The 21,148-nt window shown below is 43.6% G+C and overlaps 1 protein-coding gene and 1 long non-coding RNA gene across 2 annotated transcripts in view; one reads left to right on the forward strand and one right to left on the reverse strand.

The window, feature by feature from the left end:
• ctsc (cathepsin C) overlaps positions 1-19,674 on the reverse strand; it is a 36,794-nt gene extending 17,120 nt beyond the window's left edge. Inside the window, exons 1-5 of the mRNA XM_034167748.1 lie at positions 19,444-19,674; positions 14,492-14,637; positions 13,629-13,783; positions 4,354-4,509; positions 3,525-3,643 (exon numbers count right to left, since the gene is read on the reverse strand). Coding sequence (XP_034023639.1) covers positions 3,525-3,643; positions 4,354-4,509; positions 13,629-13,783; positions 14,492-14,637; positions 19,444-19,603 — 736 coding nt within the window. The 5' untranslated portion in view covers positions 19,604-19,674. The remainder of the gene's footprint in view (positions 1-3,524; positions 3,644-4,353; positions 4,510-13,628; positions 13,784-14,491; positions 14,638-19,443) is intronic.
• On the forward strand, positions 11,973-20,391 carry LOC117508096. Its single transcript, XR_004559982.1, has 2 exons — positions 11,973-12,002; positions 20,257-20,391. It is a non-coding gene; the product is annotated as an uncharacterized LOC117508096 (long non-coding RNA).
• Positions 20,392-21,148: the final 757 nt, after the last annotated feature.

Consider the following 21,148-nt stretch of genomic DNA (forward strand, 5'->3'; position numbering starts at 1 on the left):
TGTTAAAAAAAAAAAAAAAAAAAAAAAGCCTCTTTAAGTCGCAAACAACTTTTGTATTATCAGCACTTCAATTTGGAATTTTTGTGCATTGTTCCAGAGCACTTTTTATTGTTGGAATTTATTTTTTATTATTAGAGTTGATTTTAGTGCTTTTATTCCTTGAAAGGTCCCTTATAAATGGTAATTCCAATTTTCATCATTAATAACAAATGTGTGATTTTTCAGTATACAAGTCTCATCGGAGTACAAGTCACAGGACCTCCCAAACTAGTTTATATATACATACATACACATACATATACATACATATATATACACATACATATACATACATATATATACACATATATACATACATATATATACACATATATACATATATACATACACACACACACACATACACACACACACACTCAACAAAAATATAAACGCAAGACTTTTGGTTTTGCTCCCATTTTGTATGAGATGAACTCAAAGATCTAAAACTTTTTCCACATACACAATATCACCATTTCCCTCAAATATTGTTCACAAACCAGTCTAAACCTGTGATAGTGAGCATTTCTCCTTTGCTGAAATAATCCATCCCACCTCACAGGTGTGCCATACCAAGATGCTGATTAGACACCATGATTAGTGCACAGGTGTGCCTTAGACTGCCCACAATAAAAGGCCACTCTGAAAGGTGCAGTTTTATCACACAGCACAATGCCACAGATGTCGCAAGATTTGAGGGAGCGTGCAATTGGCATGCTGACAGCAGGAATGTCAACCAGAGCTGTTGCTCATGTATTGAATGTTCATTTCTCTACCATAAACCCTTTCCAAAGGCGTTTCAGAGAATTTGGCAGTACATCCAACCAGCCTCACAACCGCAGACCACGTGTAACCACACCAGCCCAGGACCTCCACATCCAGCATGTTCACCTCCAAGATCACCTGAGACCAGCCACTCAGACAGCTGCTGAAACAATTGGTTTGCATAACCAAAGAATTTCTGCACAAACTGTCAGAAACCATCTCAGAGAAGCTCATCTGCATGCTCGTCGTCCTCATCGGGGTCTCGACCTGACTCAAGTTCGTCGTCGTAACCGACTTGAGTGGGCAAATGCTCACATTCGCTGGCGTTTGGCACGTTGGAGAGGTGTTCTCTTCACGGATGAATCCCGGTTCACACTGTTCAGGGCAGATGGCAGACAGCGTGTGTGGCATCGTGTGGGTGAGCAGTTTTCTGATGTCAATGTTGTGGATCGAGTGGCCCATGGTGGCGGTGGGGTTATGGTATGGGCAGGCGTCTGTTATGGACGAAGAACACAGGTGCATTTTATTGATGGCATTTTGAATGCACAGAGATACCGTGATGAGATCCCGAGGCCCATTGTTGTGCCATACATCCAAGAACATCACTTCATGTTGCAACAGGATAATGCACGGCCCCATGTTGCAAGGATCTGTACACAATTCTTGGAAGCTGAAAATGTCCCAGTTCTTGCATGGCCGGCATACTCACCGGACATGTCACCCATTGAGCATGTTTGGGAAGCTCTAGACCGGCGTATACGACAGCGTGTACCAGTTCCTGCCAATATCAAGCAACTTCGCACAGCCACTGAAGAAGAGTGGACCAACATTCCACAGGCCACAATTGACAACCTGATCAACTCTATGCGAAGGAGATGTGTTGCACTGCATGAGGCAAATGGTGGTCACACCAGATACTGACTGGTATCCCCCCAATAAAACAAAACTGCACCTTTCAGAGTGGCCTTTTATTGTGGGCAGTCTAAGGCACACCTGTGCACTAATCATGGTGTCTAATCAGCATCTTGATATGGCTCACCTGTGAGGTGGGATGGATTATTTCAGCAAAGGAGAAATGCTCACTATCACAGATTTAGACTGGTTTGTGAACAATATTTGAGGGAAATGGTGATATTGTGTATGTGGAAAAAGTTTTAGATCTTTGAGTTCATCTCATACAAAATGGGAGCAAAACCAAAAGTGTTGCGTTTATATTATATTATATATATATATATATATATATATATATATATATATATATATATATATATATATATATATATATATATATATATATATATATATATATATATATACATACATATATATATACACACACACATCCATTTTCTTCCACTTTATCCGGAGTCGGGTCGCGGGGGCAGCAGCTCAAGCAAAGCTGCCCAGACCTCCCGATCCACACACACCTCCCCCAGCGGAACCCCAAGGCGTTCCCAAGCCAGCTGAGAGATGTAGTCCCTCCAGCATGTCCTGGGTCTTCCCCGGGGCCTCCTCCCAATGGGATGTGCCCAGAACACCTCTCCAGTGATGCGTCCAGGGGGCATTCGGAAAAGATGCCCGAGCCACCTCGACTGACTCCTTTCGACGTGGAGGAGCAGCGGCTCAACTCCGAGCTCCTCACCCTATCTCTAAGGGAGCGCCCAGCCACCCTGCGGAGGAAACTCATCTCGGCCGCTTGTACTCGCAATCTCGTTCTTTTGGTCATGAGCCAAATCTCATGACCATAGGTGAGGATCGGAACGTAGATCGATTGGTAAATCGAGAGCTTTGCCCCCTACTCAGCTCTCTCTTCACCACGACGGTCCGATACAGCGACCGCATCACTGCAGATGCATTATAGATATATATATATATATCTATATAGATATATATAGATGGATAGATAGATACACACACACATACACACACTCTGCAAAATACAGTATCTGTATGTGATCAGCCTTCTAAGTTTTTCAAAGATTTTCTTCAAGCCACAACCTCTCATGATGAAAAATAAAGCAAATGCCAAAGTGTGAAACACTGCAGTTCCTCAAAGGGCCCCTTCCTCCCCATAACTGATCAGTTTCAGACATTCTTTAGGCAATAAAGTTATGAATAATTACGGGCATGGTTGCACTGACCGACAGCTGTGCAGCAGTAAGTCGAATTCATAATCTCCATTACAGGACAGTGAGACAGACGGGAAACAGGGGGAATCAAATATGTGGACATACATGCAGCAACCGTCACCAAGGCTGGGATTCAAACCTGGCGGCATGCACCCTAACCACTCACCCACAAGCACCTGGCCTTTTCAGCACTAATTAGCAGGCATCAATAACCTGGTAACATTAAGTCCACTGATGGTACAGGTGTTACCGGGACAATATGCTGGTCATACCTTCTTTCTTTCTTACTTCCTATGCCACGCCGGTGTTTTCCACACTCCACCACTTTAGCCATTTATTTATTCGCCGGGAATTACATGCAGTCTGGCACTGTCAATATGGGGACATTTGGAGCTGAAGCTATTAGAGCTTCTAACCAGCTCTGCGGAAAACCTACGGGTGATGTCACATAGGGCTTGTCCAGTATATATACACACACAGTCTGTAGTACATGAGGTCAGTGTTTCCTGAAGACTGCACATTTTGCTGACACAGCATCGACATACTCAAAGAAAGTGTTTCATGGTTCCAGCAATACTGATAAGCTGCTACCTTGATTTCGGACAGGACTGACGTAGTTTACACCTCCGACATCTCTCCAATCCCACTGCTCGGGTAGAGCAGTCATCTGCATACCTACTTCAGCTTTCATATGTGCAGGACGAACACGCCTGGAGGAACAGTAAAGTATCACTTATCTCATTACCACTGTCAGGACAGTGTTCTGTCACAAGCCACACACAATGGGAGACTGGGCACAGAAAAAACATTTTGGAAACAAATTTGATAGAAAAACTGCTATTATACACAAAATGTTTTAACTTGTATGAAAGTCTGAGCAAACATTGTGCAATAAATGTGTCTGAATGTTTGCCATTCTAATTTTTTGCGTGTATGTGTTGAAAATCTGCAGTTTTATCAATGATTTGCTACAATGAGCAACAACGGCCTTCATGGTCACCAGAACCCTGCAATTACAAACAAGGCTTCACAAGCAACATACTTAATATGCCTGTTTTGTATTTTAGGTAATGATCATTATGCATGTTAAAAGATGTGAATGTAGCCCAAAATATGAGGTTCACTGGTCCTCACATGTATGTACAAAACCCCCCAAATTCAGAGTTTATAGAATGTGCTCCCTTTTCTGTCAGTATCCTATCACTCCCCATTGCAGAGTATTCCCCAGCACATCTACTTCATAAATAATGGTACAGTCCAAAATATATTTGGTGCCGTTTACTCATCAGCAATTAGAGATACAGACCATCATTATATTATTTTACTGCGTCATCTGTAGAGGTTTCATTGTTGTTCTGGAGTCAATCTGTCAAAGCAGTTTCACATACGTCCTGTCTTAATACATGTCAATATCACTCACATGGGGACGCGAGAGGCGGGGCCACCAGCTCGGTACTGCAGCTCTTTAAGAGTGTACTGCTCATGTTGTGGGTAAGGAGCGGCTTTCCATGAGCTTTGGACCCTGTTGATGGAATCTATGAAGTCCATGTTGTGCTTGTACGGCCACTGGAGGAGCCTGTGAAGGAGGAGGAGATACCACATCTAATGTGCCATCATTTTACAAGAAAGAATGACAAAGAAACCACAAGGAAACAATGCTAACCTGGAAGCACACAGGTAGATCAGGTCTACACCACAGTTTAGAAAATGGTAAATTTCTCTCTAGCACTTTTCCATCTGATGCAGATGCTCAAAGAGCTTTACAATGATAGTTTATGATATGAAAGCTGGTAAAGACACTAAGGGAGTCTAACTCGGAGGGTTAAAAAAAAATACATAAACAACAAAGTGCAGACATGTAAAACCCAGAATGACAACAGTGAGCAACAACACTCTCTCTAAAGAGATTATACAAACAGATAGCCTCCTGTCATAGTTCACTACCTGTTCTGCACATTTGTGGTTGTTGGTTTTTCATTATTTTGCACTTTTATCATAATTCAGCATCATGACTCAAACCTTTATTTAACCAGGAAAAGCTCATTGAGATTGAAAATCTCTTTTCCAAGAGAGTCCTGGCCAAGACAGGCAGCAAAAGAGACAAAGTTAAAACAAACAAAATAGACAAATGGGACAAAACAAACATTGATACTCATGAAACATGTTGTTAAAAATAAGCATCATGTGATCATCTGTCCAAGCATCTACAGACTGATGTTTCAGCCTCCGAGTCTTGTAGCAGTGCTTTAAAAGTATTTAGAGACCAGCTGCTGAAGTTTCAGGTCATTTTGTAAGTTGTTCCAGGTGAAGGGCGCGTCGAATTTAAAAGCCTTCTTTCCCCGTTCTGTTCTGACCCTAGGAACAGACAGCAACAGCAGATCCTGGGAGCGCAGACTATAACTACCTGCGGCTTTTGTGCTGATAAAAACCCTAAAAGACAAGTTCCCTTTCTGTGTGTGTGTCAGATCATTCCACTTAAAATAATCTACACAAACACTGTAAAGATTCATTCACTCATGACTGGCAGCGTGATTTTATCCATGTAGACTAGCAGAACGGGAAGAACTAGATGTAAAGCTTGACGACACATGCTCATGCTGTGATGCTCATTATAACCAAATGCCTAATTTCACAGCAACTGATTTAGTACAGACAACGCCTTGAAGACATCTAATACTGGCTGATAAACACGTTTTCATAACAACCATCAAGCGTTACTTATTTTTGTGCAAATTAGGGGTGCCAGAAAAAAAAAAAAAAAAATCTATTCACATCCGAATCGCGATTCTTATTTATTACAATTCTGAATCGATCCAAAATGTCCAAGAATCAATTTTTAAAAAGCATTTTTTCAAGTTTTCAATCAATCAAGTTTTATTTCTATAGCACTTTACAACAGTTTTCACTGAACCAAAGTGATTTCCAATAGAACCAACTAACAGTACAAAAAACACACATAAAAGCATAATAAGAGCATCCAAACAGAATAAAAATAGACAAAAAAAAAATGTCAAAACAATTATGTGCAAAAAGCTGCCCTGAACAAGTACATTTTTAACTTAGCTTAAAACAGAGGCAAACTATTAATGGACCTCAGTTCAGGAGGTAATGCATTCCACAACTTAGGACCTGCTACTGCAAAAGAACGGTCACCCCATTGTTTGAACCTGGACCTGGGAAGCTTTTTAAACATTTTCTCGCGGCGTGTACTGTTTGTCAGGCAACGGCTTCCGTACTATAGCATCCCGCGAGGGGAGGGTCCAGCGTGCTTCAAACATTTGTGAGCTGCAGCTTAGCATGGCGAGCAAAGTGCTAATTCAGCCAGCACCATCTTTGCTGAAGGCAAATGTTTGGGCGCATTTTGCATTTTATTATTTGCTGCGTAAGAAGGAGCTTGACATGACTTATCCAGTGTGCAAAATCTGCAAAATGAAAGTCAAGTACTTCGGAAACACTTCAAATCCGCAAGCCCACATGCTACGCCATGACCTGGAGCTAAAAGAGGGGAACAGCCGTCTCTGCCGACTACTGACCAGCGCATCAATAAACTGCCAGCCAACTCTGAACGAGCAAAGCAGATAAGTAAATTTACATCTAGAATCACTTGATTAACCTTGTAAAGCGGTCGCAATATTTCTGTGTAGGCTCTCAGTTGTCCAGGTGGTTTCCATAGTAGAGAAGCTTGAATCTTCTACTGGACTGGGTTGCTTGACATGAGGACGTTTCGCTTCAAATCACAGAAGCTTCCTCAGCTAAAATTCTTGCTCTGGTAGTCTGACTTCTGTCTTTTTAGCTGAGGAAGCTTCTGTGATTTGAAGCGAAACGTCCTCACGTCAAGCAACCCAGTCCAGTAGAAGATTCAAGCTTCTCTACCTTGTAAAGCGGCATTTTCTTGAACATAAACATTTTTAAGTAATATAACCATTTCTCAGAGCTCTTTGAATCGAAAATCGATTCTGAATCGAATCGTCACCCCAAGAATCGGAATCGAATTGATTCGTGAGTTGTTGTACGATTCACATCCCTAGTGCAAATATTTGCTCATTTTGAAATGGATGCCTGCAACACATTTCAAAAAAGCTGGGACAGTGGTATGTTTACCACTGTGTTACATCACCTTTCCTTCTAGCAACACTCAGTAAGTGTTTGGGAACTGAGGACATTAATTGTTGAAGCTTTGTAGGTGGAATTCTTTCCCATTCTTGCTTGATGTACGACTTCAGTTGTTCAACAGTCCGGGGTCTCTGTTGTCGTATTTTGTGCTTCATAATGGGCCACACATTCTCAATGAGCGACAGTTCTGGACTGCAGGCAGGCCAGTCTAGTACCCGCACTCTTTTACTATGAAGCCACACTGTAGTAACATGTGCAGAATGTGGCTTGGCATTGTCTTGCTGAAATAAGCAGGGACGTCCCTGAAAAAGACGTTGCTTGGATGGCAGCAACTGTTGCTCCAAAACCTGGATGTACCTTTCAGCATTGACGGTGCCATCACAGATGTGCAAGTTGCCCATGTCTTGGGCACTAACACACCCCCATACCATCACAGATGCTGGCTTTTGAACTTTGCGCTGTTAACAATATGGGTGGTCTTTTTCCTCTTTTGTCCAGAGGACATGATGTCCATGATTTCCAAAAACAATCTGAAATGTGGACTCATCAGACCACAGCACACTTTTCCACTTTGCGTCTGTCCATTTAAAATGAGCTCGGGCCCAGAGAAGGCGACGGCGTTTCTGGATGTTGTTGATGAATGGCTTTCGCTTTGCATGGTAGAGTTTTAACTTGCATTTTTATATGTACTTGTCCCCCTCTAGCTGCCACCTTATCGTGGTGGGGGAGTTCGCGTACCCGGATGATCCTAGGAGCTATGTTGTCGGGGGCTTTGTGCTCCCTGTAGGGTCTCCCAAGGCAAACAGGTCCTAGGTGACGGGTCAGACTAATGGCAGTTCAGAACCTCCATGACCAGTAAAAAAAAAAAAAAAAAATCAAGGACCGAGATGTCGCCCGGTATGGCAGAGCCGAGGTCCCACCTTGGAGCCAGGCCTGGGATTGGGGCCCGCGCGCGAGCGCCTGGTGGTCGGGGTTTAGCCCATGGGGCCTGGCCGGGCTCAGCCCGAAAGAGCGACGTGGGCCCGCCCTCCTGTGGATTCACCACCTGCAGAGGGGGCCATGGGGGTCGGGTGCAGAGAGGATTGGGTGGCGGTCGAGGGCGTGTGGCCCGGCCCATGCTCACAGCCCCGGCTGTTGGGACGTGGAATGTCACCTCGCTAGGGGGTAAGGAGCCTGAGCTTGTGCGGGAGGTTGAGAGATACCGACTAGAGATAGTCTGGCTCACCTCCACGCACAGCTTGGGCTCCGGTACCCAACTCCTGGAGAGGGGCTGGACGCTTCATTTTTCTGGCGTTGCCCACGGGGAGAGGCGGAGAGCAGAGGCCGCTTTGTTTATTGCTCCCCAGCTCAGTCGCCATGTGTTGGAGTTCACTCCGGTGAACGAGAGAGTCGCGTCCCTACGCCTTTGGGTCGGGGACAGGTCTCTCACCGTTGTCTCGGCCTACGGGCCGAGTGGCAGTGCAGAGTACCCGACCTTCCTGGAGTCCCTCAGAGGGGTACTAGATAGCGCTCCAACTGGGGACTCCATTGTTCTCCTGGGTGATTTCAACGCCCACGTGGGCGGCGACAGTGAGACCTGGAGGGGGGTGATCGGGAAGCACGGCCTCCCCGATCTAAACCCGAGTGGTGTTCACTTGTTGGACTTCTGTGCTAGTCACAGTTTGTCCATCAGGAACACCATGTTTGAGCACAAGGGTGTCCATAAGTGCATGTGGCACCAGGACACCCTGAGCCGGAGGTCGATGATCGACTTTGTAGTCGTATCATCTGAACTTCGGCCATGTGTCTCGGACACTCGAGTGAAGAGAGGGGCAGAGCTGTCGACCGATCACCACCTGGTGGTGAGCTGGATCCGCTGGGAGGGGAGGAAGCTGGTCAGACCTGGCAGGCACAAACGTATCGTGAGGGTCTGCTGGGAGCGACTGGCGGAACCCTCTGTCAGCGAGGTCTTCAACTCCCACCTCCAGGAGAGCTTCTCCCAGATCCTAGGGGAGGTTGGAGACATGGAGTCTGAGTGAACCATGTTCTCCACCTCCATTGTTGACGCGGCCGCTCGTAGCTGTGGTCGCAAGGTCTCTGGTGCCTGTTGAGGCGGCAATCCCTGAACCCAGTGGTGGTGAAGTAAGGGATGCCGTCAAGCTGAAGAAGGAGTCCGACTTATCTTTGTTGGTAGGTGGGACCCCATAGGCAGCTGACAGGTACAGGCAGGCCAAGCGTGCCGCAGCCTGTGCGGTCGCAGAGGCAAAAACTCGGGTCTGGGAGGAGTTCGGGGAGGCCATGGAGGAGGACTATTAGTCAGCCTCGAAGAGATTCTGGCAAACCGTCCGACGCCTCAGGAGGTGGAAGCAGCTCTCCACCAGCACCGTTTATGGTGCGGGTGGGGAGCTGTTGACCCTGAGTGGGGAAGTTGTCGGGCGGTGGAAGGAGTACTTCGAGGACCTCCTCAATCCCATTGTCACGTCTTCCGAAGAGGAAGCAGAAGCGGACTCATCCATTACCCAGGCCGAAGTCACCGAGGTGGTTAGAAAGCTCCTCGGTGGCAAGGCTCCTGGGATGGATGAAATCTGCCCTGAGTACCTTAAGTCTCTGGATGTTGTGGGACTGTCTTCGCTGACACGCCTCTGCAACATCATGTGGTGATCGGGGACAGTGCCTCTGGATTGGCAGACTGGGGTGGTGGTCTTGTTCACGAGTGAGGGACGGATGGAGCGTGAGATTGATAGACGGATCGGTGCAGCATCTGCAGTGATGCGGTCGCTGTATCGGACCGTCGTGGTGAAGAGAGATTTGAGTAGGGGGGGCAAAGCTCTCGATTTACCGATCTACATTCCGATCCTCACCTATGGTCATGAGATTTGGCTCATGACCGAAAGAACGAGATCGCGAGTACAAGCGGCCGAGATGAGTTTCCTCCGCAGGGTGGCTGGGCGCTCCCTTAGAGATAGGGTGAGGAGCTCGGTCACTCGGGAGAAGCTCGGAGTCGAGCCGCTGCTCCTCCACGTCGAAAGGAGTCAGTTGAGGTGGCTCGGGCATCTTGCCCCCTAAACGCCTCGCTGGAGAGGCGTTCCGGGCACGTCCCATTGGGAGGAGGCCCCGGGGAAGACCCAGCACACGCTGGAGGGACTACATCGCTCGGCTGGTTTGGGAATGCTTTGGGGTTCCCCCGGAGGAGGTGTGTGTGGATAGGGAGGTCTGGGCGACTTTGCTTGAGCTGCTGCCCCCGCGACCCGACTCCGGATAAAGCGGAAGAAAATGGATGAATGGATGGTTTTCTGAAGTGTACCTGAGCCCACGCAGTAAGATCCTTTACACCATAGGTGTCAAACTGATTCCAGAAAGGGCCAAGAGGGTGCAGGTTTTCTTTGTAACCACGAACTCCACCAGGTGATTTCACGGATAAACATCACTTTGAGCAGATGGGAAGAGTTCATCCGTGAAGAAAACCTGCACCCTCTTGGCCCTTTCTGGAATCAGTTTGACACCTATGCTTTACACAATGATGTCGGTGCCACCTGAGGGATCGAAGACCACGGGCATTCAATGTTGGTTTTTGGCCTTTACACAGTTGTTCACAAAATGGTGATCCTCGCCATCGTTGCTTGTGAACAACAGCCTTTTGGGGATGCTCCTTTTATACCCAATCATGACACTCACCTGTTTCCAATTAACCTGTCCACCTGTGGAATGTTCCAAACAGGTGTTCTTTGAGCATTCATCAACTTTCCCAGTCTTTTGTTGCCACTGTCCCAGCTTTTTTGAAATGTGTTGCAGGCATCCATTTCAAAATGAGCAAATATTTGCACAAAAACAAAAAAGTCTAACAGTTTGAACATTAAATATCTTGTCTTTGTGGTGTATTCAATTGAATATAGGTTGAAGAGGATTTGCAAATCATTCTGTTTTATTCTGTTTTTATTTACATTTCATACAACATCCCAACTTCATTGGAATTGGAGCTGTATTTACAGCACCTAGAACACAATTTCTCAATTTTTAAATTGAGATTAATCACTTTGACACCACAGCCTTGATCAGTAAATAAAAGTGTTTTTCAGAGCAGTAACTGGTTTGGATGTCTGTGCATTTGGACACTTTAACAGCACCAGACATGCCACCTTTTTGTATTTATAGCACCAAGAAAACGTAACGCTATCAGCACATCTCTGATGTAAGGAATAAAAGTTGCTGAGCGACAGGTGAAATATCTGTCAAATACTTTTCATACCAAGGTAACTTGTTTTATTAACTGTACTGGCTATATCTCAGATTTGGGGTTTTGTGAGTGAATGACAATCATTAATTAAAACCCACACGGCGCTGTTACAGGTTTCAAACAGTTTAAAAATGCTTGATTTGTTATGTTTTTCATCCAGATTTCAACAATGAAACCAAACAAGATAACCTAACAGGCTAACCTTGGTTTGAGAGTTAAATTATATTTTGGGGGAAAGGGCAGTGGTTCTCATAACGTGTGGCTCTGGTGTGGGCATTAAAAATTATGACATTCTTATTTCCTAAATCGTGGATAAACTGGAATCAATCAATCAATCTACTGATAGCTGCTAAAAGTGCTAATGCCATTAGCAAACAAAATTAAAGCGGAGGAAAAATTACATTGATTGGAAATACTGGAGCACAGATGTCTAACACGATCTGTTAGGACAATTAACTGCACAACAAGCCATTTTATTACAGGTTGTTGTAATGACATGCTAAAGAACAGGCACAGTCCTTCGAAACGGCTAGCAGCCCACGCTAACGGCCTCTCTGCTACCGGATGTGTGAGTGCTGCTCAGTAGCACAGACTAGCTGTCAAAGTGGCTACACCTGTAACTATGCACAAATGTATCGCTTAAAACATCTTAAAAGAAATCACACACACACACTTTTCATGAAGGGTTAAACTAGCTGTACAGACCAAAAGAGTTTTTTTTTTTTGGGGGGGGGGGGGGGGGGGTTTGCACCATCTTGTAAACATATTTATTTCTGTACTACAATTGGATATTTTAACATAGGCTTCTATGGAAACCTGCTCCTTTCTGGAATCAGCCTCAAGCATCCAGTTAAAGAACTGCAACTTGATGTTCTTCCTATTACACCTCAATTTGGACCATTGAAGCTTACCACTTACTGAAAATGATTAACTCATTGCCAAAATAGTAGCCAACTTCTGACAGTGCATCACTTTGTAGAGCAGGTAGCTCAGTGCATAAGACGTTAGCCTGCCAATATGTAGACCTGTGTGAGAATCCCACTTGTTTCCTGCCTATGTCCTTGGACAAGATGCTTTTGTTTTCTCAGTCCAATCGGTTGTAAAAATCAGGGCTGTGAAATGAAAATTGTGAAATCCGAGGAAATATGCAGGGGGCTGGGGTCTAGGGCCCTGTGGGAACCCAGAATTAAATTTTTATCTAATGATACTTTTTCAGCATCTCCTGGAAGAACAAATCTCAAAATTGGTGGATATTTAAATGATCCTATATTCAACCTTTTATTTGACTTGTCAATGATGATGTTGAAATAACAGAATATAACATGGAAGTAGGACCTGGAATGATTTCCCTTTTAATTGTAAACCAAAGTATGCATTAACTCAGAACAATTAAACTACATGAAATTTGTGAAGACTGAAAAGACTGTTACAGCATTTCAAAAACCACAGCTAAAGCTTGGAGAATATTTGGAAAATCATGGTAAAATATCAATAACATACCTTATAGTAAAAAGTCACATATTCTTGTGTAAATTCATGCAGCCTAAATCCATTCAAAGCCACAGTCTTTTTTACAATGAAAGAAAGTCTAGATTAGTGAAAAAAGTCACATAATCTTGTCTAAAATCCTGTTTGAACAGCACAATATTTATTTTCCAGAGAGAAAAATTCTTACCGTGTTTTCCTGATAGGGCACAGTTCACTTTTCCCATTTCTTTTATCTTTCAGGTGTGTTGATGAAGCCAGCGACGGATTCTTGTCCTTATAAGACTTTTTCAAATAGTCTTTCTCACCATCTTCTCTCTGTGTGACGTCGGTCCGTGACACAAACATGCTGCACAAATCGTCTTTTAAAAACTTGAAAGCTCTAAACATTTGGGATGTCCACATGCTAAGTTTAGCTTAAGTGTTGCACAGGAGCCACACAGCGTCGCCGCAGCAACCAGCCAGTCCTGCTTTACGACAACTGTCATAACAGCTACGCTTTGAGTGGCATTTTTCCTCCGCAAAACTCCGCGGATCCGAGGAAACTGATTTGTATCTGTAACACACAGATCAGTGTCTGCAGACTTATAAAACTTACACGATGTCATAAAAAAAGAGAACGCTTTGCGATAAGCATTTTAAAAACTCAGTGATGATCACGATTAAAGAGTACAACACTAACACCCCCCCCCCCCCCCCCCCCCCCATGATGAAATCCGCAGAATCCCGCGGAGTTTTCAGAGCCCTGAAAAATGGGTACTGGCCTTAGCTGGCAAAGTAAATGTGAGGCATCACTTTAAAGGGCCTTTACCATCTGCGAGATGGAAAATGCAGTCCTTCTAACTTAATAATCAACTAATTATTACAGTTCTTGTTAACGTTACCTGTCATCAATGAAGGGTTTGAACTCAGTTTGGCCTGGTACTGGTTTCACTCGTTTCCCCACAAAGCAGGCCCAATTGTTTCCCAGAACATCGTGGACCCACCCTGGCAGGGTCTGGTCACAATAGCTGGTCACCTTCTGGCCCTCCTTGGAATACTGTTGGTGTAAAATTTAAGCAGTTGGTCAAAACACGCAACAGTCATTTCATAATATGAAACACAGTGCAGCAGTGTAAACTAAATCACAGAGCTTAAGACCATGAGGAAGCTGAGGTGGACGTGTATAATTAGACCACAGACTTATAAGTTTCACAGGCTGTGATACTTCCTTCTATGAAGCATCATGTGAGTGACACATGACTTTTTTCCCGTCTATAAAAGGTGAGTCAGCTTCTGAACAGGAAACAAATTTCAGCCTCGTCTTTCGACGCAAAGTCTCCAAATATCTTCAATCTGAGTGGAAATTTACCTGACTGATTAAGAACTAGACTTTTTACTTGATGACACTGAACACGGGTTTTCTTTAGACCTGTGACCCACTTTGAGAGCACATGCAGCACATCTTATCTCATAAATCAACTTAAACACTTTCTCATTGCTAAAGAGGAGATAAAACGAGATTACATAAAAACTAGCTATGGTCAAGCAGGGTTAATTAGAGGAAGATTAAAACACACACACCAAATCACCCTGCTCAGAACGTTTTCATTTCAGTTTTTAAATCCAGCCTGCAGGTCACATTTTCAGTAAATGCAAACCTGACCCATCTGGTATGACAGTATTTTTAAAGGAAGTGAAATTTTGCAGCAACATGTTCAAGAAAAGTCACTCATATTGCACAGCTTGACATCTGAGGGTTATTTACCTTGAAGAATGCAAACCATTTGTACCCATTGAGGACCACTTCAAAGCCCTGGTTGTAGATAAGAGTGAAGAAGCCGGTGTTCCCGAGCTCGTCTGTGGCTACAGAAAGCTTTTCCAGGGTCACAGTCACCACGCTCTCACCTGTGGCTAAAAAGACAAACAACACATCAGGTAGTTTTTAATAAACTGTTTACAATTATTAACCTGCATAAAGTTTTCAAATTAATTTGAAAAACTGTGGCATTAATTCCCCAATTACACATGTGCAACATGAACCGCTGCTCCTCAACTAATGAGATTATCATCGTTGGGAAATGAGCTGTGAAGGGCACAAATTTTACAGGTTGTAATTCAAATCCAGAGGGAATAAATCATCATGAGACCAACAATCCACAAAATTTGGTGGTGATCATACAAATACAAATAAAGGAGGAAGAAAAGAAGCATATATAGTGCATGAGGCACCACTATATGAAATCAGCCCAGTGTGGACTTGTCCCCGAGTGACACACTGAACCCCAAACCTCCTCAATCTTGGGGCATTTGCTCAGAGATGAACTCTAGATAAAGAAAGAAGCCAATATATCGGTTTGGATAAAACCACCCAAAAAATGCATACAATTATGTTAGCGTAGGGATCGGCGAAGTGACCTACAATTAACGCAGTATTTTTCTCTTTGTGGACAGTGAGAGTATTATATCCCTATTGCTAGTTTTGCACTATACGGTCACTTTAATAATTAGCTTCTTTGAGCAAATGTCAAACCTGTACTGTTTTCATTTACAAATCTGCTCCTTCAAAGTTAAAATCTGGGTTAAAAACAATGAATCATAGATTTATTTTTTGAAAGAGTTTTATATGTTTAAAAACTGTGACTGCTTTAACATTAAGATTTAAACAAGTTAGGAGCACAAAAAGTCTGAGTTCAGTTTAACCATTTCCACGAATACCATGTGTTATTGTGAAAATTACTTGATAATGAGTTATATCGGCATCCACATAACTAGTGTGCAGGTGCGCGTGCATTCTAAACATAAATCCTGTGCAGCAGAAAGGATGGTGGGAAGCTCTTCTCAAGAAGAAAGCAATGACAGTAGCTTGTAGGAAAAGCAATTTCTTCTGCATTTTTTGTTGTACAGCATTTATTTTTAACACACCAGTTATGCGCACGCATGTAAGAAAAGTATTTTTTAACTCACTTCCACTTGAATTGGGCGGACAATGAATGGCAACACAGACCACCTCCATCTGTGACTCTAATCACAGCCCCAGCAATGCTGCAGTATATCCAAATGTTTACTGACCTCAAAATTAAGACATCTGGTATTATTTCAATTGTGTTTGTTTTCCTTGGTGCATTAAAGAAATGGCCCAACAAGTGTTCTGTATTATCATGGGGTTGATGTGATTGCACAATATATCCAGGTCTATCATTATATTCATGTCTGTCACTCCAGCACCCATCCACTAAGAGCTACAGTTGGTCCATAAGTAGATTTTAATTTTTTTCCAATTTATTTTCATTTATATAGCACCAAATCACAACAGAGTTGCCTCAAGGCGCTTCACACAAGTAAGGTCTAAATAAGTAGTCAGACAGCAACACAATTTTTGGAATTTTGGATAATCATACACAGTGGAGAAGAAATTAACAAACAAGATGCATTCGTATCACATTAACCATTTAGTATTTACAGCCATTTTATACACAATCACTGCATTTTCAGTGATACATCTTTTTAAGAAAATCTATTTACTATGTAGTGTTCCATAGTCACAGCCACTGAAGCCTATAATGCCTTCAGATTTATCATGGGTGTCTTGTTAGCGTCCCTCACTCATCAGCTAACATCTTGCACAGTAATTTGATTTTTGAGAGCTGCCTACTTCTGACAGACTTACAATATGCCATACTGTTTGTATTTCTTCAGAACTAATGAAAATGAAGTCCAGGCCTGCACTACATGCTGACTGCTTCATTTTAACACCACTGGTGTACATTTAAGTAAAACTGCAAAAAAAATTATGTTACTATCCAAATACTTATGGGTCTGACTTGAATAAACCAATCTCAGAAAAAAAATATGGCCATTGGGTATTGTAAAGACTTTAGTCCAGCCAGAGGATTCTCCTCTGATATCCCCAGGTACAGAGCCCGCCTAGGGACATGGTGGTTAATTTTGGCTCAGATTATTGCATTCCCTTGCAATATTATTTTGCGTTCCCTCGCAATAACCTAATATCACATTAAACCTCATGCCTATCAGCGCACACAGTGAGTGAAATCAGTTGGGGGGGAGACTGAACGCATATGGGCGCACACACACACAATATGATATTAGGTTTTGCGAAGGAACGCAAAAACTATTGCAAGGGAACGTAAGTATTGCGAGGGAATGTAATAATCTGGGCCAAAAAATTAACCACCATGTCGCTAGGCGGGCTCCGTACCGAGGATAAACATTAAAAATAGAGAACAAAAAGTAAGGGTGGAAGGCCCTAAATATGCTAATTTATGTTAATTAGGCATACACATCAAAGGAACCAGTCAAACAACTGGATACTTAGTTATCTTAATTATTATTACACAATTAGCTAATTATCCAAAAGGGCACACAATTTCACTTTCTAGTATTTCTAACACTACAGGTAAATTTGGATAGCATTTCAATCCTTTTTAAGATATTTCCAGTTGTTTGACTGGTTCCTTTGACGTTCACACCAAATTAACATAAATTAGCATATTTGGGGCCCTTCCACCCCTTATATTGTTCTGTAATTTTAATATCCTGATATATCAGAGAAGAATCCCACATGATTTTTTTTCTGCAGTTAGTGGTGGGTTGGAGCTTTAAATTGAATAACTTTACTGGACTACTTTGCATCCATCCGTCCGTCTGTACTCAGCATAACTCAAGTTTTATTTCTAAAGCGCTTTACAACAACCAAAGTTGATCAAAGTGCTGCACACAGTTAAAAATAACCATAAGATAAAACATGTACATCTAAAATATATTACAGCTGTCGATTTCCAGGGAGTCACAGCTCTATGTGTCAAAGGCCAATCGAAACAAATAGGTTTTCAGCCTGGCTTTGAACAGGGGCAGGGATGAGATGGAGCGTAACTCCAGAGGAAGAGAGTTCCAGAGTCTAGGACCTGCCACAGCAAAGGCACGCTCACCCCACTGTCTATACCTCGACCTTGGAACCACCAGCAGGTGTTGATCTGAAGCGTGCAAGGCTCTGCCAGGCTGGTGAGGGGTCAAAATGTCACTGAGGTAAGTCGGTGCGAGGCCATGGATTGAACTAAAGATGAACAACAAGAGTTTAAATTGTATTTGAAACTGAACCGGGAGCCAATGGAGGGAGTAAAGAACTGGTGTGATATGGTCTTATTTGTGAGTGCTGGTGAGGAGGCAAGCAGCCAGGGCTTAATTTGAGGGGGAGCAAGCCGCAGCGCGCTCCGGAACCTCTGACGTTGGCTCCACCAGCTATTTATACTGGATCCGTGATCTGCCACCTCTCTTGACTAACAAAATATATTAAAAAAAAAAAAAAAAAATCACCGCGATTGCTCTCACTGCCAATCACACCGCCGCCCTCCTGTCTGCTGTGCGGAAGTGCTCCAAATCTGGCAACAGGTCCAGAGGCTACGCTCGCTGTTTTGATCCGGATGTTGACCATAGCCGCAGAGCTCCGTGACCACCAAGAGAGGACTTGGATTCTTTGCAGGTCCCGCATCCGTACCCCCGGAGGCAGTGAGTGAAGGGAGAGCCGCGCATTGTGTTCTGCGTGTCTGTTTATAATTTTCTCGCACAGAAGAAAAAAAGTGTTTACACAAGAAAGTGAGAAAATGTTAATGCCTGTTTGAGAAAAGTGTGTAGTGAGGGGTTTTACAGCCTTAAAACATCTATAATAAGTGTAAAAAATAGCGCTACTTTGTGGATTTCGTTTATTATGACGCTACAAATTCGCGGGGATCGCGTGGCGATGGACGCGCCGGAGCGAGTTGTTGTGAAAAGCTCCCAATACAGAGAGTATCATTATTTGCTGCAGGAGCTGCGTCTGGATGACGGCCGCTTTCAGCGGTCCTTCCGCCTCTGCGGGACCCAGTTTAAGGGTTTGTTCGCAAGCCCCCCCCACCTTCTTTTTTTTGTGCACCGGAGCCACCCATCCTCTGGCTCCGGGACCTCCCACTTTACAAATTAAGCACTGCGAGCAGCCGCATTCTGCACCAGTTGCAGACGGTAAAGAGAGGGTTGACTAAGTCCAGTGTATAGAGCATTACAATAGTCCAGATGTGAACTGACAAAAGCATGGACGGTGTTCTCAAAATGTCTGCGGTTTAGTAAAGGTTTGACCTTAGCTAACTGTCTGAGTTGGAAAAAGCTTGCTCTAACCACGGAGTCAATTTGTTTATTAAATTTTAAATCTGAGTCAAAAATCACACCCAGATTCCTGACAGTGTGGTTGGGCTGAGAGCCAAAATAAGTGATGTTTTTAACTGAATTTACATGGCTGGAAGATCCAAAGAGGATGAATTCAGTTTTTGACTCGTTCAGACAGAGAAAGTTTGGAGATAGCCAGCACTTTATGTCAAGTGAGGCAGGAATTAATGGACTGTGTGTGTCTGAAAAATAAGTCACAGGCAGATATATTTGTAACTCCACTCCTATTACTGCCAGGGTCTTCAAATTCACCGGGAGCATGACTGGGACACAGATTTTGGACAAGTTGAAAGATGGGCAATGTTGACTGGGTCAAAAGGTCACATTCTTTCTACACACTTTCATTGATTACAGGCTCATAAGACCGAGGATATTTTAGCATTGCGTTACATTTATTATTATTATTAAAGTCGCTTACTGCTGAAAAATAACTCCGATTCAATTTTTTTAAATTCAGATTTGGATCAGCTGAAGTCACGCGACAGGGCAGCGCGTGGGGCTCACCTTCAGAGGAGCAGTTGACCGTCTTGTCGTGGCCTCCTTTGGACACCTGGAACACCCACGTCCCGAGCAGCTCCTCATAGGTACAGTTTGCCGGTGTGTCCGCCGCGGTCTTTTCCACGTACAAGAGGAGCACACAAACCAACACACAGCTCAGCTTCATTGCCAACCACGCAGCTCCGAACAGGTCTGACTGCCGCGCTGATAAACTTCCTCAGCCTGTTCGCTCTCACAAACTTTATTTTAACCAGGATGCTCAAGATTAATCACTTCTCACGCTCGTGGCCCGACTGCGCATGCGTAGAGTGTACAACGTTTTCGAGAGTTGACGCCAGATAAAGTGGAAAAACAGACGCGAGTATAAACGTTTATCACCGTACACAAACACAGGACGGTCTAACACTTATTCTTCGAAACTCTCAGCGTGCTGTTAGTTAGTGTTACTTCCTTTAGCTCGTTCAACCGCATCTACACCAACCAGGAAACAGGTTGGTGTGAAGTATCTTGCTGTTTTTTATTGTACGTAGTTACGTTTTCTTTGTCATGTGATGGAGATGATGCACAATGTGATGATGACAGGAAAGAACCTTGAAGTCAAACGAAACAGGCAGAAGTTTGTGACAGAAAAATTACTGTTTTTTATTGTTTTACAGCAGCAGACAAAGCTAGTAAAGCGAACTGAATAAGCTTTCAAAGTGTGTCAACAAAATGTGTATTAGTCCACAAGCCAGTCACTGAAAGTGACAAAATGACACTTAGAATCCAGCTTCAGTGTACCATGGCCTACCCAAAAAATGTAGTGCAGTCATCCCAGAGTCAATGAGGAATTACACAGAGATCAAAATTTTAAAATGCTCCAATCATGTTGAAAACTATACCACATTATTTGTCCGATCATAATGATTCCAAAAAGGTATAGTTTGGACTATCTATGATTGAATATTGTGGAGTTATGGGGTAAAAACATGCAGGATCATGCATATTTTTTATCACAAGAGAAAGCAAAGTATCATGAATCCCTGTTGGCAAAGAAACAACAACATGAATGAAAACAATATTGTGACAGGAGATTGAATAATGCAATATGCAAACTACCCATCAGATGCAGAGGTGTCAAGTAACGAAGTACAAATACTTCGTTACTGTACTTAAGTACACTTTTTAGGTATCTATACTTTACGCCATTACTTATTTTTCTGCCTACTTCTGACTTCTACTTATTACATTTTCACACAAGTATCTGTACTTTCTATTCCTTACATTTTTAAAACAAACAGCCTCGTTACTCTTGGCTTCAGCGCCGGTGGATGTGCGCTGACGCCTCAGCGTACATCCACCGGAAGCTCGAGGTGCCAGCGCACATCCACCGGCGCGGCTTTACCGAGGTGCCAGCGCGGATTTATCTGACCATGGGTCCGAAGAAGGCACTGACGGCGGAGGAGGGAGATGATATCAAGAAGTCCCTGGACTTTTTGTCTGAGGAAATCTCTGTTGTTAAAATGCAGCAGAAATCCATTATGGAGCTGGTGGAAGAAGTGAAGGCTCTCCGGATCCAGAATGCCGAGAAAGACCGGCGTCTGGTGCACCTGGAGAACCGTGTTGCAGAGTTGGAACAGTACACAAGGATGAACGACGTTATTATTACAGGAATTCATATTAAACCTCGATCCTACGCACGGGCGGTGTCAGAAGACAGCGGAGGGGAGGC

This window comes from Thalassophryne amazonica, chromosome 4, assembly GCF_902500255.1.
Source record: "Thalassophryne amazonica chromosome 4, fThaAma1.1, whole genome shotgun sequence".
Lineage (NCBI taxonomy): Eukaryota > Metazoa > Chordata > Actinopteri > Batrachoidiformes > Batrachoididae > Thalassophryne > Thalassophryne amazonica.